Source organism: Vipera berus (assembly GCF_964194415.1).
Source record: "Vipera berus genome assembly, chromosome: 7".
NCBI classification, from domain to species: domain Eukaryota; kingdom Metazoa; phylum Chordata; class Lepidosauria; order Squamata; family Viperidae; genus Vipera; species Vipera berus.
In genome coordinates, this window is record NC_138209.1 from 42,799,708 (window position 1) to 42,816,295 (window position 16,588).

Here is a 16,588-nt window from a genome sequence, read left to right on the forward strand (position 1 = left end):
CTCAGCCTAGAAAGAAGACTAGAAAACTGTGTGAACTTGACCACATACCAGTAGTTACCAGGAGTCAAGATTGAGTCAGGCAAAAAAACTTTGATTTTTCACCACAACTTATTACTTGGGGGGGGGTGTTAATGTTCATCCTTGACAAACCCAACCTTGGTTAATTCAATTATCCTAATTTTCTAGAAAGGTATGAGGTAGGCATTCAGCACATGTTGAGTAGCAGGATAAGCATTTACAGCATGATCACATATGATCTGAAATACTGCAAGCTGGGTTCTCAGCTGAAAATTTCTCTCACCACACAACATAATCGATGTGCGATTTTCTTTACTCTGCACTCCACGTGAGGAGAAAAGGCAGAAGCTGGCCAGTTGTTTGTTTTTGCATTTATCCCTAGGGACTCAGGGCTGAATGCATACATGCTACTTAAAGGGGAATTCTAAGCCTGTTTACTTAGAGGTAAGTCTCAGGAAGCTCAAGAGCTTATTATTAAGACTCCAGCCCATTGCATTTCATGACAAAAAAAGATAATGATAAAGTCTTCTTCAAATTAAACTTGACTCTTGCTGTCTTCATGCACAGAAACAGGAAGCTTTCTTGGCAAAAGCACAAAAGTGGTCTGTCTTTGCCTCCTTTTGAATGTTTTTTTACTTCCCAGTCTAGCCTCATATGGACATCTGCCTAGAAATCTAGTTTGAGGTAAGTAGTATAGAACTGCAGTCTAGCTTCACTTTTGGTGTGATGTATTAAATATAAACAAACCAATGAAGTATCTTCTAATTGCTTTCACCAGAACTTTAAACTGCTGGTTTTTCTTTGAAAACGTGGATTTGCCATCTCATTTCAACTATCCTATAATTCTTGGGCAGTAATGTTCCATCTGGAGTATATTTTTAGACTAAGATCTATTATTTTTTCCATAAAGTACTAGAAATATGGAAAACATTGGAAGAAAATAGTTTGTGCTTCTAAAATATGTTTTCTTATATGAACTCTTTGATCTCTGTTGAACATTAGGAGGTGCTATAAAATGTATACTTATTAGTTTGTACCCTATATTATGTGCATTCTGGATTTTAAAGATCTCTCTGTAACCATTAGGAGGATATTATAGGACATACTGTTTTGCATTATGCCATGAAAGAGCTCTAATGAACTACAAAAAGAGAGAGTAATCAAGTATTGGAAGAGGAAAGACAATCTGAATATTTTGTTAAAGATGCCTGTTTTAACACACGTTTAGGTAACTCAAACAGCAGTTTGGTGGAAGTGATTATGATTTATCAAGTGGGGTTGAAATAAGTATCAATCTTTTGCTCCACAGTTGGCAAAAGTCCTGGCAAAAATTGCTCCAGTGAAATTTCTTTTGGGGAAAAATGCTTTATAGGCATAGGCAGTGGTGATGGTATGGAACAAGGGAGAATTTTGTTGGATTGGGCCGTATGTCTGTTCAGCACTCAGCATCACAGAGTGGCCAACTGGATTACAAGCTTGGACTGTGCAGTCAATAGCCCTCTTTCACTGGCACTTCCCACGAGCCAAAGTATTTTGCTTTTGATTAGAAAATATCAAAGTATTTTGCTTTTGATTGGTGTACAGCAACTGCAGCTGTCATGTAGGCCTAGTTTTCTCTTCCAAAATATTTTCCATCTCTGGTCTCTCTCGGTCTCTCTCTGAGTTCCAAATTGATATCTTGCTGGGACCTCTATGGTAGCAATCACATAGTTGGAAACTTGTACCTTATAACTCTCTTCTCTTAATTCTTTTCCTCTTCCATGCCTCCAAAGCCTTTAAATATGTTTTATGTATTCAAGAACCACATGTCTAAAATAGTTGAATACAAAATAATATAGCAGATATAGATAGATATACAGTAGATATAGATATATGTTTAATATTGAATAATTATTTTAAAATAAATAAAAACTAATTATGATCATTAAGAACCATCTTCTGCCATTTACACCGGTCAGTGTGTTAAGGCCTCACCCAACTCTAACCCTTATAAGAGTCAAACATTGTAACTAAATAGCCGAGGGAGATGGCTTTAGTGGTGGCTTCTCTACAGCTGTGTCAGTATCACTCAATGTGTCTACTTAGAAACAAGTTCCACCAAGATAAGTGGATTTCTTTCCAAGCAACTATATTTTGGATCACTGCCTTTGGCAACATTTTGGCATCAACTGAAAGCCTTTCTTTGGTCATATCTTTTAGATGTTAGTTGAATTTTTGCCCCGAGCTACTTATTATTCTTTTATGATTTGTTCAATTGTTTAGCTCAAATATCAATTCACTTTGAAGAGATTGTAAGCTGAAGAGCAATGTATCAAATTACAGAAATGAGAAATCTTGGTTCTGATATCAGTAGAATTTGAAAGCACTGTCCACTTAAGATGAAATTGACAAGGTTGCTAGACATATATAGGCAAATGAAATTGAATAGCAGATGGTGTAAGACAGGCATGTCAAACTCCCGCCCCGTGGGCCAGATGTGTCATGCCGAAACCGCACCTACCCCATTGCAGTCAATGGGGAAAAGTCACAATATGTCGTGTGATGTCATGTGACGTTGCGAGTTTGACATGCCTTGTGTAAGAGGAAGAATCTACTTAATAAATAGAGATTAGATTCGGATGCTGAGCTTGTCGATCAGAAGGTCGGCAGTTTGGCGGGTCAAATCCCGAGTGCCGCGTAACAGAGTGAGCACCTGTTACTCATCCCAGCTTCTGCCAACCTAGCAGTTCGAAAGCACATAAAAATGCAAGTAGAAAAATAGGGACCACTATGGTGGGAAGGTAACAGTGTTCCGTGCGCCTTTGGCGTCTAGTCATGCCGGCCACATGACCACGGAGACGTCCTCAAACAAGCGCTAGCTCTTCGGCTTTGAAACGGAGATGAGCACCGGTCCCTAGAGTCAGAAATGACTAGCACACATGTGCGGGGGAACCTTTACCTTTACCCTTTTAACCAAGTTTATTTAGAAAATATCAACTGTTTTTAAGATAGGAAGGTAATGAACTATACTAATTCATTTTTTTAAAAACAAAATTATGAATGTCTATTGAAATTTAATTTAATCCAGCTAGAGTCTTGAGTTCATTGAACCATATTGACTAACAACCTTGACTGTATGAATGTAACACTCCAATTATATTAATATGCTACTAGGTATTCTCCGCACATTCATGCATAGTATATTATCTAGATAACATTCTCCCTGAAGATAATTCAGAAGGAAAAGAATTACTCAATGGGTTACACTTTTTGTTTAAATTTCTAACAATGAAAAAAAAGCTGTAAAGCAATAAACTAGAACAAGGCAGTGGTGGGTTTTTTATAAGTCTTCTTCCATGTGTCACCATGTAAATCTGAGAGATCAAATGGATTTGGCTGCTCTGCTTTTATTTGCTGGATAGAGTTTGGGGCTAATTAATTGGCAGGTGGCTTAAAGCAAGTAATGAAACACCTTTTCATCACAGCAGTCCTAAATACTGCCCTATGTGCACCTGAATGATTAAAAAAAAGATTGTTGGAAGTAAGTGATTTATTATGAAGGGATTTAAAACCTCAAAATGAAAATAACATTGAACACAATGATCAGATAAATCACTTCGAAAGGCAGAGAGAAAGCTGGCAGACTTCTTGGAAAATGATTGCAGATAGACATTATATAAGTTTAGCTTTCAAACAACAACAGCTTGTCATGTGGCTGGACCCAAAAAATCCTCCATAATAAAGCTTTCAAAGCACATCTGTGTAAACATTATCACATCAGTGTAAAACATCAACCAATGAACTTTTGCTTTGAACCAAATCTTCTTAATTGCAGGGCTAAATCAAAGAACTAGATCAAAGTTTAGAATCTGTAGATTAACCAATTATTCAGGTAGTTCACACATTTCTGTCTTAAAATGCCAACAATCAACCTTATTTGAAATACATATTAAGTCCTTTTTTTAATATATGGCACAGTGGGGGAATCAAACTGTAACTAATGTAGCAGCCCAGCTCAACACATAGATAACATAACTTGAAGCAACAAACCTATAGCTAAGAAAGAAGTTATTATACACTAAAAGAAGGAATTGCTACTACAATCAGAAAGAAAGGTAGATGTGATCCAATATTGCCTATTAGACATGTGTCTGTGAATGAAGACAGGTGAAAACTACAGCTAATACTCATTATTTTATTTCATTTATATGTTCCTTTCTTCTATGGAAAACGGTATTGCAACAAAATGTCCCATTGAGACAAGATCATTGTGTAGTTTCAATAAGGTGGTTTTACGATATTCAATAAACAAAACCCATACTATTTAAAGTCATATGTCTGTACATATTAGTAAGGTAGCAAATAACATTTGGTCTAGTGCAGGGGTTCCCAACCAGAGGTGCTTGCACCCCCTGGGGGTGCAAAACGATATTCCAGGGGGTGCAAAAATTTGGGTTTTCAAAATTATAGTGTATATGCATAATTTGTTGCTGTTATTTCGAACTTTTGTAAGGGGTGCGAGAATATATCAGAAGTGTTCTAGGGGTGCAGGGTATAGAAAAGGTTGGGAACCACTGGTCTAGTGATTTATTTCTAACGTACTAATGTATTCAATGTTGGGGTCAGAGCACAATTTGAAAAAAAAAGCACATAAAATGTTCTGTTAGAAATAAGAGTCCATAAATATTTCATAAAATGAATTCATCCAGTCATCCTACAAAGACAGATTATTAAATGTTGTCAGAACAGGACCTTGAGATGACTTTAATTATTTTTGTGAGTACACTGCTTATATTTCCTAGTTAGCAGGAAATGTGGAACAGTATGTTGGCTTGTGAGACAGTCTTTAGATTAAAAATCCTATTTTTCATTGGCATGCTTGGTATAAAATAAACTTTGGTTGCACTTGTGCCAAAATCACTAGTTTTTCTACTGTGTTTTTCTTTCTCTGTACACACACACACACACACACACACACACACACACACACACACGCATCCATTCATCAATACATCCATCCTTTCATCCAAGGTCAGGAGAATAACAGGGCTAAGATCCTGTGGGACTTCTAGATACAGACAAAGAGGGACTGGCCAATCAACTGAACATTGTGGTAATAAACAAGGACCAGAAGGCAGAGGTGATAATAGATGAAGTGATACTAAGTAACATCAAGATCAGAAGAAGGAGAATCTGAAGAAGTACTACAGCCTGAAGGAGGAACTAAGAACTAGAAATGATATGGAACATAAAGACCAAAGTGATCCCATTGGTGGTAGGAGCACTCAGGTCTGTTACTCCTAAGCTGGGAGAGTGGCTCCAACACATCCCAGAAACAACATCAAGGGTCTCTGTCTAGAAAAGTTCAATAGAATGGGAATGAGTTTCTGAGGTGTAGGTATTAAAACAAGAGATGATGAGCTCAAGAATAAATGGTACTGAATGAATATGACTTAAATGTGAAAATAATTATGATTTTATTAATTAATGAATGAAATTCATTCATTCATTCATTCCCCACCTTTTTACTTTTATAAATAACTCAAGGCAGCAAACACACAGAGTATTCTCCTCCTATTTTCTCCACAACAATAACCCTGTGAGGTGGATAGGGCTGGGACAGAGTGATTGGCCCAAAGAAACTCAGCCAGCTTTCATGCTTGAGGCAGAACTAGATCATAATAAAGATTTGATTACATTGAATCAAGAGAAAGAGGAAAACTGAAGAAAACATGGTGGATTAGACTTGATAAGCTATTCAGGAAACGAAAGTGTGAAGCTTTCAAAGGCAATTAAAGTGCAGACATGGTAGAAGCAAAGATGATCGCAAAAATAAAAAGATACCAAGATGGTGAATAATGTTGCAGTAAATTAATTTTCATTTTCTTTTTGTCTTTTTGATTTCATTACCTTTTTCATACTCCTTTTCTTCTGTCTGCATACTATACTATTGTTTATCTTAAAAATAAGTATGATAGGAAGGTTTGAATGTGACTGTGTGTATGACATTTTGTAGCGATTAAAGATTTGTTGTCCTTGTTAGTTATTCAGTCACTTCTAATTTTCCATCACACAACAGAACTCATTTCACCAAGATTATCTGTACAGAACTGCTTCTTGAGTTCTTGTAAATGTATGCTTTCAGTAGCACTATTTAGACACCTTGTCATTTGGTCAGCCTTTTTTTAAAAAAAATCTTTAATGTTTTGTGCCTTTGCATTAAGTGTCCAAAATGTTTAAGTTTCAGCTTTACTATTAGTATTTCCAATGAAGAATCTGGTTTTATTTCTTCTATTATTGAATAATTTATTCTTCTTGTAGTCCAAAACATTCTCAACAATTTGCTCCAGCACTACAATTCAAGACACCTAATTTTCTTTGTTCAGCCTTTCTGATCATTTTCAATCAGTTAGAACTATAAAAACAATTGGTTTAACCACAGATTGATCTGTTATTAAATGTGATCTCTATATGCTAATATATTGTCTAGATTTGTCATAATCCTTTTCTAAAATAACAAATATTCCTGTATTTCTTGGCTATAGTCATCCTTTTGAATTTTTGAGGATAAATTTTTCAACTTTTAGGTCTGCCGGCATTGAGCTGTTGACATAATCTTAATGTGGCATTTGTTTCTTTGCTTTTTGATACTGAGCTTTTGGTTGGTTTTTGCATTCTCTTCTTTTATTTCCACCAAGACGCTCTTTAAGTCTTCTTTGCTTCTATTAAAATGAAATCAACTGCATTTTCAAGGTTGTTTCTCCCAACACTCTTAATTATATTTTCTACTTCTTCTAGTCTAGCGTTTCTCATAAGATTTATGACCTATAATCTGCATATGTTAATATAAGCTATAATCTGCATATAAGTAAATAAATAAAATGTAACTTTTTTCATTCCTTTTCCAGAGCCAAATTATTAAATTGCATATTCTATTTTGTTGCTTCCTAGCCATTATCAGTAATCTTCCATTGATAGAATAGGTGGCTCAGTATATCCATGTTTTAAGGGCTGTTCACAACTATCTATACAACTGATCTACACAATCAGCTTTGCGTAATCCTAAAGCAAAATAAACATATTTTCCTATTTGTCTTTTTCATTATATATGGGATGTTATCAGTGTGATTTTGAATGCAGCAGTCTCCTCTGAGCCCAGCTGGTAAAACTGGCATTGCTTGGTCCATATATTATTGAAGTCTGAATTGCAATTCCAAACATTACTAAATGAGATAAGTGCAGTTATTTAGTCCTTTAAATATTCTTTAGCGTTTTTTCCAGTATTGAAATACCGAAACCCTTTCCCAGTCCATTGGCAACTGTTGTATTTTATCTCCTTGTAAACTACAAGAACCATTTTAATTGTATAAACTTGATGAGATTTTAAACTATTTCAGTTCCTGATCAAAACTTCATATACCTCATAATTATGGATGATTTTGTACAGTTCTTCTGTATATCATATCTAATTTTTTTGTCCAATGGATCTTTGTTTTTTGAATATCATGTCCACCTATGCATTAAAGATTCCCTTGATTTCTGTAATTTTCTTAAATATATTCTCACCTTATAGTTATTTTGTGCCTGTGCATTGCTGATTTAGGTAACTTCTATCTCTTCTTGCTCTTCTCAGTAACTGTTGGGTAAATTTTCCTAAAATCTTTGTTGCCTTTTGCTTTCCACCTTTCTTCAGCTGACTCTATATCAGCAGGTAGCCATTTTACCTTTTGTATTTTGAAATATTTTTGATTGCTTTGTCTTTAATTGTAAAGCAGATTTCAGTATTGAAATCTTATTTATTTGCTGCCCATACTGTTTCGAAACAACTCTCTATGGGCTGTTTATCAAATCTAGCCCATTAAATTTGTTCTTTATCTTCACTGCACACACATATGAAATATAAATGATACCATATATTGTTGGCTTGATGGTTTTGTTTGCTTTTTTTAGTTTAATTGGAATCTAGCAAGCCATTCATGGTCAGAGCTTCAATTTTTGACTGATTAGAGCATCTCCATCTTTGCTTATGGAGTATGTAGTCAATTTGATTTCAGTGTTTTCCATCCAGTGAGGTCTTTTAGGCTTTCATTAAGACTTTTACTATAAAGATTTTCTTAGCTGACGTCTTGTAATGCTTTTTTCAAAACCTAAGAGAGATGTAAATTCTGACCACCTGGGCAGTCTTCCTTAGTAGTTAAGAAAACGACCTTGTCAGTTCATAGGTGGCCTCTTAGTAAAAGACAAAAATGTCTATGCCTTCATTAACTTTAGTTTAACTGATGAGTTCTAAAAATGAAAGTAATTTCTATGCAGGTAATCCTCAACTTACAACCATCTGTTTAGCAACCATTTGGACTTACAACAGTACCGAAAAAAGTGACTTACAACTGGCCCATGCACTTACAGCCATTGCAGCATTCCCATAGCATGTGATCATGATTCGGGTGTTGGCAACTGAGGTGTATTTATGATGGTTGCAGCATCCCTGGGTCATGTGACGCATTTGTGATCTTCCCAGCTGGCTTCTGACAAGTAGAGTCAATAGGGGAAGCCAGATTTGCTGAAGACCGAATGACTCATTTAACAACTATAATGATTCACCTAACAGGGGCAACAAATGTCATAAAATTAGGCACAACTTACTTAACAACCGCCTTGCTTAGCAATGGAAATTCTGGCCCTGGTTGTGGTCATAAATGTAAGTTTATCTTATTCTCTTCAACAATTCTTTTAAAAAGACTAAGAAGAACCTTGTTTTTTATTAATTTCAGCTACCAAGAACTTAACAGTTTTTAGTCTCTTTGTTGTTTCATTTAGTACAGCAAAACCAAATTTTTATATCTAATATGAAGAGACTTCTTCCAATCCATTTCAGTTTCGGCTTGACATTTTTACTCTGACAACATTAGGTTTCTGTGGATCCATGTACTAATGGCATTCATATGGAGTAGGTTGTCAAATCCTCATCCAATGAATCATTTTGATCCCCTTCTTCCTCTATTATGCCATGGATGATACTTCTGGGAATAAAGTTTCCCAATGAGATAGCTTCTGACATTATTAGGATTTATAAACTTCTTCATCTCACAAGGGTGTTCCATAAAGGAGTTATTATTCTGTAGTGATTAAATATAGGCACTTACTGTCCAAACTGATAGTATGACTGAGAGAATATTTTTGTTAAATGGACAGATTATGTTGGGTAAAAAAGAAATGGAGTAATATCTCATAGACACATTAAACAACCTTGCTTATATAACAAAGTTTGAACTAGATACGAAACACAAGGTCACTAGTATAAAAGATGCCTGGTGACAAAATAGCTGTTCTGCTCCAGCTGAAGCTTCTCAACTGTAATCAAAATTACCACCAAATTAATGTTGGGGTCAAACTGCTATGCATGTCGAACCCCCAAATATGTAGAAAGAAGATTGAAAGGATGTAAAAAAATGAATCCATACGGCTTATGCACAAAAGAATGAGCTTTTTTTTAGCTTGAATCAGATTTTTGGCATATATTAGGGATTAGCAAGTCAATCTTTCTCATTGGATAATCAACACTTGGAAAATCATAGTCTACTTAGCCAGTATGGATGAAGTCTCTGAAAAACACAATTGGCAGCTACATTTATTGAAAGCTCAACGTAATCTCCTTTAATCAAATATCAAGATGCTTAGAGTAGCAGCGAAAGTGAAATACAAAACAAACTGACTTCTTTCAAGCGCTACCTTTTATGTTGAAGCTCGGAAGCAGTTATGCCATTTTATCAAGTACCGGGAAAAACACGATAAGGTTCTTTTTTCACCTTGCTATTTGCACTAGTCATGTGACAGGAAAAGATAACACTGAAAGTTTTTTCCTTCTTTCTGTATTGCTATTATGGAAAGTTAAATATATTCAAAGAGTGTTGTTTCAAAGTACATTATTTTACTTTTAAGTATATCCTGCAATCTAATCATTTTCTTTTTACTTCCTAGAACATTTTCAGTAGTGTTAAACAAATATATAGGTGAAACAATCTTGTGCATTTTTTAAAAACTCACAAAGTAATTATTATGCTCATAAAGGCACTGGAGTAACTAGATATTGTGTAAGAAGTATATAATCTCAAAGATGGTTTGGTGACAGTCTTCAGAAAGATAAGAAGGGAAAAGAGTTTCCAATTTGAGAATAACAACTACCATGCTTACAAATGAATTATTATTATAACACACCAAGCTGGTATTTCAATGATAGCAATGGTCTCAATGGAAAATCAACAACAAATGTATGTAACTAGAAAATCAGTGCATATTTATGTCTAGATCAAAATTCTTTGGTCTTATAAATTCAAAGAAGACAGGATTATAAAAATGAACATACAGAAAATGATAGCTAATATATTTTGTACAGTATTTTAACTGTACAAAACTTTAACTTGTACAGTATTTTAACCCCAATCAACATCTAAAAAGCCACATACAACAGCTACCATATAAATACCACACACAGAATAGCCTGAAGCACATACTCCACCAGAGAAAAGTTCCCTGTAGATGGGCTCCAGCACGAGTTTGAAAGCTTGGAAGACTAAACCTGCTGACCGACCCAGTTTGGATCCTGCAGTATTTTAACTCTATAGCAGTGCATGGAAATGCCTGTTCTTCTGTAAAGCCTGCCTTTATTCCCTGGAAAGCCCTTCTGGATTTCTAATGTGCATGAAATAAAAAGCCCATTTTTGGAATGCTCCTGCAATTCAGGATAATTGATGTTCTACAAAAGACTTTTGGCTTACAGAACTCAAGCCGGACTCCTCTATCTCCCTGAAGCTGTGTCTCCTGCAGCAAATAGATATTTAAAGCTCTACCATTCTATGCTTCTTTTCCTGCACCTTGAAGTTTTTTGCCATTCAAAAAATACATTCAGTTAGCAAAGCTTCAAGAGAGCAACACCTGCAAAATGCTTCAAGTCCTCAAACAGCTGCTCTTTGAAAATCACTTAACATCAGTAAGTGGCTTTAACGAAGAAGGAATTCTAGTTTCTACTTACTGAGTTCATCTAACCAGACAGGGAGAAGTTTGGACAATAAGTAAAATTTCTGGTGGGATCTAATTCTCCATACTTATTGAATATGTTAACGCTTAGGAAGAGATTCAACCCAAATAGATATTTTCAATCTGTTTTGGATACAACACGTTCATGTTATCACATTTTTCCTAAAAAACATTTGTGAATATTTCCATATAAAAACATATAAGATCTCAAGATCTATGTAACATTTCCACAGGTCCACCTGTGGTGAGCAGAAAACATATACCTCCATAATACATTACATTAAGAAGCATTGCAAACATCAAGCAAGCAATCAAGCCTACAGAATCTGTGACCTGTTCATTCAAATATAACCTATCCATCTAAGCAGGATAGCTTGTCAGGTGCTCAATACTGCCCCCTAATATATGTTCCCAAAAGTTCCCTGAAAACAATGCAAACATTTGCGTTGTTTTATTTCAGTCTAGAGATGTTATGTTTGTTAGAATGTTAACAATGGTATCTTCAATCAAGTTGGATTCTTGTACTTAACTATATGATTAAAATGAACTTTATTTTTCAGCAAAAATCTTAATTAAGCAGTCCTAGGAAATACTAATATATAAGTAGTTGGTAGATCTGCTTTCTTTCTATTAAACAAAAAAATAGCCTGCAAGTCCTACCGTAAAGTAATTAACTTCATATGAAGACATCCAAATTGAAAGGATACATCACTGTTCACCTCATATGTATTTGGAAGTGCAAATTTCATATTCAAGTTAATTTTGGATATTTTTATAATTCATACAATTATAAAACAGAAAAAATTAAAATATATGGAAAATTCACAAGGATTCACACAGAGACATGCAAGCTGTGGCTGTATTTCCATTTGCAATACTTTTAAACGATGGGATTCCAATATGTGAACAACTGATTCTCTGTGTGGATGCTGCTCCCGGAAGTCCATTCTGAGCCTGGGCAACAAAAAATTAGCTATTGGTTCTACCAAACTGGTGCGAACTGGCTGAATCCCACCACTGCTTTTAAAATAGAGACGATTGATGCATTCTGGACCATCAGTTATCATAGGCTTGAATTCCATTTGTAACTATTCTGCATCAGATATAAAGCAGCAAATAGCAACAATAAAGTGATGTCCACTTATCCTGGTGGATTTTTTCTTAAAAAATACTTGTTCAGATGTTACCAAATGGTTCATATGCATGTCAGCCTAAAAAGCACAGAGGAAGCTCATCTGTCCCATTAATAACACAGCCACGATTTTAAATCCTGCATTTCTGTACACATACTGATAACTAATTGGTATAATTACAAATTAGTAGTAGTTGGAAATGAATATAAATGTTTGCTGTCCAGTCATTACACTAGTTTGTGTGGTGGTTAAGGTGCTTGCCTTCCTTTAGGCATGAAAGCCATCTGGATGAATTTGAATTAGTCCCTCTCTCTCTCAGTGCAACACATTTCACAGGTTTGTGGTTATACGGAAAATAGGTAGGAAAATTAGTTATGTGCTACCTTGAATTATACGGGGAAAATGTGGGATAAAATATAAAGGTCATAATAATATTCCTTTTACTGTTAGGATTCACTATATAAATTTACATTTGCTAAATAAATATTTTATTTTTTTAAATATAAGTTGGCTCAGCCTGTAAAAGAATGCAGCCCTGTATCTGCATGTCAGAAATTAGAAAAGAATCCCAAAGAAATAATTCATTCAGAAATAATTCATTGAGACACAGTTGTGAGATGGCTGTTTAAAATGAATTGGATAAATTCACAAGTAATTTCTTCTAGCTGCTCTTCACTATTGGATCTAAATAGGATTTTTCCACTCAGGGAGAATACTGTATAACTCTCAACAACACTTGCAGTTGGTGGCAGAATGGTCTGGAGTTATCTTAGGAGCTTGTGATTACTTTTTTGGGAGGGTGGGAAGGGGCTTTCAGGCACTGTTGACTCCTGGCAAGTCTTTGGAGAAGTCCCTGCAGTTTTCTTGACAAGATTTCAGAATTTTTTTTTACGTATTCAAGGTTAATGTAATCATTTTAATTGTTTTTAATTTTTGTAATTGTTATATTGTTTTTTTTTTAAAAAAACACCTTGTGAACCGCCCTGAGTCCTACGGGAGGTTTAAATAATAATAATAATAATAATAATAATAATAATAATAATAATAATAATAATAATAATAATAATAATAATAATAATAATAATAAATAAATAAATAATAACCTCTTTCCCCTTGCTTTCTTCCTAAGGCTGAGAAAGAGTAACTGGACCAAGGTCACTCAGTTGGCTTTGCCCCTAAGGCAGGACTAGAACTGGTTTCTAGCCTGGAACCTCACCCATTGCACCAAACAGGCTCTTTTCTGGCTTGTACATAGCCAGAAGCAAAGGAGAACCACGTTTCTATAGGTCCAGGAAAGAATTTCAAAAGATAAAAGCTTAGGTGACAAGCTTCAACCGCTGAGATCGCCTCTTCTACACTTTTGCTGGAGGTGCAGCCCTGAGAGCTAGCCGTTTTTTCTTATTGAAAGACTGTATTGACTGAATTTAATTGCATTACAGAATTATAATAGAGAAGAGAGGCCACTTCTAGCTTTAATTGGGCCATTCTGTGGTAGAATACTCGGTGGGCCTGAACCAGCCAACTAATTCTTATGCTCTTATTAGCTCAGAGTATGCAGAGCAAAGGAAGACAAAATTACTGGGACTGCGTTGTTAGTAGAAAGCCTCCGCAAATCACCACCGCTTCCAAAGGTACAATCCAGATTGCAATCGCAGGCACTTCGAGATGCCAACCGGCAGAGAACTCGGCAATCCAGAGCCGTCACAAACAGAAACTCCCAGATAAGGAATCAGCGAGGATGACAGACAACCCGCCAAACGGAAGGAGGGACGTGAGGCCAGCCCGGGTGGGAGGGATAGGTGGCAATTTGGAAGCAGAGTCCCTCATCTCGCGCTTGGCAGCTCGTGGTGCTCTCGCGATGTTTTCCTGCCGCGGCTGCTATTGCCGCCTCAGCGCCTTCGTTCGCCCTGTCACTCCGAGGACCCGGGTCTATGGCGGCGCTGCGAAGTCTCTTGGGCTGGCGCCGTTGTCGTCTCCCCTCGGAGGTGGCCCCTCGTCGGCCCCTTTGGGGACTGAAGGCCGCCGACTCCGGCCGCGAGGGGACCCCGAGTGGAATGAGCATCGCAGCCGCGGGGGCTGCTGGCGGGGCGCTGGCTTGGCTCGCCTGCTACCACTACTACGAACGCCGCCCGCACCAGTCGCCCCCCGCGCTGGGGCTCGGCAGCCGGAGGGAGCAAGGAGAAGCCGGGACGCCGAAGCAAGGCCGGGGACTGCAGCCCATCCCTGTGGCAGCCGCTGCCAAGGAGATGGTGGTAGGTATCGGGGGGGGGGGGGGGGAGAGAGACGCGGCGTACAGCGCGAGCGCCTGCCTTGGCCCGCCCCTTCTCCCTTCCCGCTCCAGAGGATGGGTGGATGGTGGATGGCAGGCGGCCGCCTCCAACGATGCTCTCGGGAAGCCGGGGCAGAGAAGGAGCAGCCTTCCCTGAGATCGCCCGTGTTGTTGTTGTTGTTAGTTGCGAAGTCGTTTCCGACCCATCGCGACCCTATGGACGATGTTCCTCCAGGCTTTCCTGTCCTCTACCATCTTCTGGAGTCCATTTAAGCTCACGCCTTCAGTGACTCCATCCAGCCACCTCATTCTCTGTCGTCCCCTTCTTCTATTGCCCTCAATCTTTCCCAGCATTAGGCTCTTCTCCAGTGACTCCTTCCTTCTCCTTAGGTGGCCAAAGTATTTGAGTTTCCACTTCAGGATCTGGCCGCCTAAAGAGCAGTCAGGGTTGATCTCCTCTAGGACTGACCGGTTTGATCGCCTTGCGGTCCAAGGGACTCGCAGGAGTCTTCTCCAGCACCACAGTTCAAAGGCCTCATTTCTCTGGCGCTCAGCCTTTTTTATGGTCCAACTTTCACTGCCATACATTGCAACTGGGAAGACCATAGCCTTGACTATACGCACTTTTGTTGACAGGGTGATGTCTCGTGTTAGCCCTTCCCTTACTTCAAATTCTCTCCCGAGCTTTACCGGGGTATTGCTCAAGAGGACGCTCTTTGCACGTTAGCTCTTAGCTCTTTTAAAGTCCCCCGGAGAAGAACAGAATTAGGCACCATCAAGTGAAAACGGTGCAAGTTACAAATCAGGATCTGGAGAGGATGCAGGAGCTCGTTTTTATGTAATGTTTTTTATTATTATTATTTGTGTCAGAAGCACCTTCAAATTCTAGACATGCAACCTTCAATGTTGAGCAAATAAAATAGATATAAAACAGATCATAAAAGTATAGCACCTGTAAAAAGTATGTAAAATAAACAGGATTAAAAATAAATGACATTTGACGATGATGTTATCCATTCAGTCATATCTGATTCTTGACGATTTTATGGGCCAGGTCTCTTCATACCTTCTGATCTTGCACTACTTTGAGGTTTTCTATGCTCTGGCTGTGTCAGCTTTTCTATGCTTTGGCTGGTGTCCAGCCACTGTATTCTTTGACAGCCTGGTTTCTTTTTACAACATTTAATGTTGGATGTTCTTACTGTGGCAGATACTTTCTGGGTTTAGTAACTGCTGGTGGAGGGCTCACTGTTTTACTGTTTTCTGTCCTTTTTTTTGGCTCGGCAGTTATTCAAAATTAAAAACATAAAGAGAAGGAGTAGCCATAAGAGGCTGAAACAACAATTCTGACAACTTCCAGTAGAATGACAAGGGGTTAAGAGTTGGAATGATGAAGTGGCAAGAATGAAGTACTGTGTGCATTATAAATACAGTGATTGAAATGAATGGTCTAAGACTGGAATGAGAACCCCAGGGTTCATGGATGTTTTCTGAGCATAATGCTTCTGAAATAAAACATAATTTTTTTCTGCCCTAGATTATGGGAAAATATAATATTGGCCTACTATTAACATTCTTAATCATGGGCAAATATGTGTAACCACAGCCATGCATACATGGTAACAGAGACATTCTTAATTTAGGTCCTAATACTATAATGTGGAAACTTTCTGCAAGTGAAATGGGTTGGAAGATGTTGATGGCAGGCAGAAAGCATGATACTATTATGACCTGACCATTACATTTTTCTGATGTAAAACTACTTTCCATTCATCTTGCTGATGACTTTTTTTCCACAAGTCTTAAATTCTTAAAGCTGTGGAAGTTATTTATTTCTACAGTTACGGGAAAAGGTGAATATACTCTTTTATGTTTTATTTTTATGCATATACAATCACTACATAAAGAAAATGATGCCCAATATGGCATATAGCTTGTAGCATACTTGCTGTCTGTATTAGAACATTTTGATTCTATAATCAGAATTTGTTGAATGTTACAAGTAGTCCTTGATTTACAACCATTCATTTAGTGCTGCTGAAAGTTACAACAGCACTGAAAAAAGTGAGTTACTGCTATTACTCACACTTACAACTATTGCAGCATCCCCACAGTCATGCAATCAAAATTTGGGCATATATTTACAACAATTGCA

General features: G+C 37.3%; 1 protein-coding gene across 1 annotated transcript in view; it reads left to right on the plus strand.

Annotated features, from left to right (window-relative positions):
• Positions 1-14,092: 14,092 nt before the first annotated feature.
• MICU3 (mitochondrial calcium uptake family member 3) overlaps positions 14,093-16,588 on the plus strand; it is a 57,421-nt gene continuing 54,925 nt past the window's right edge. The window contains exon 1 of the mRNA XM_081332726.1: positions 14,093-14,416. Within this exon, the coding sequence (XP_081188852.1) occupies positions 14,096-14,416 (321 nt within the window). The 5' untranslated portion in view covers positions 14,093-14,095. The remainder of the gene's footprint in view (positions 14,417-16,588) is intronic.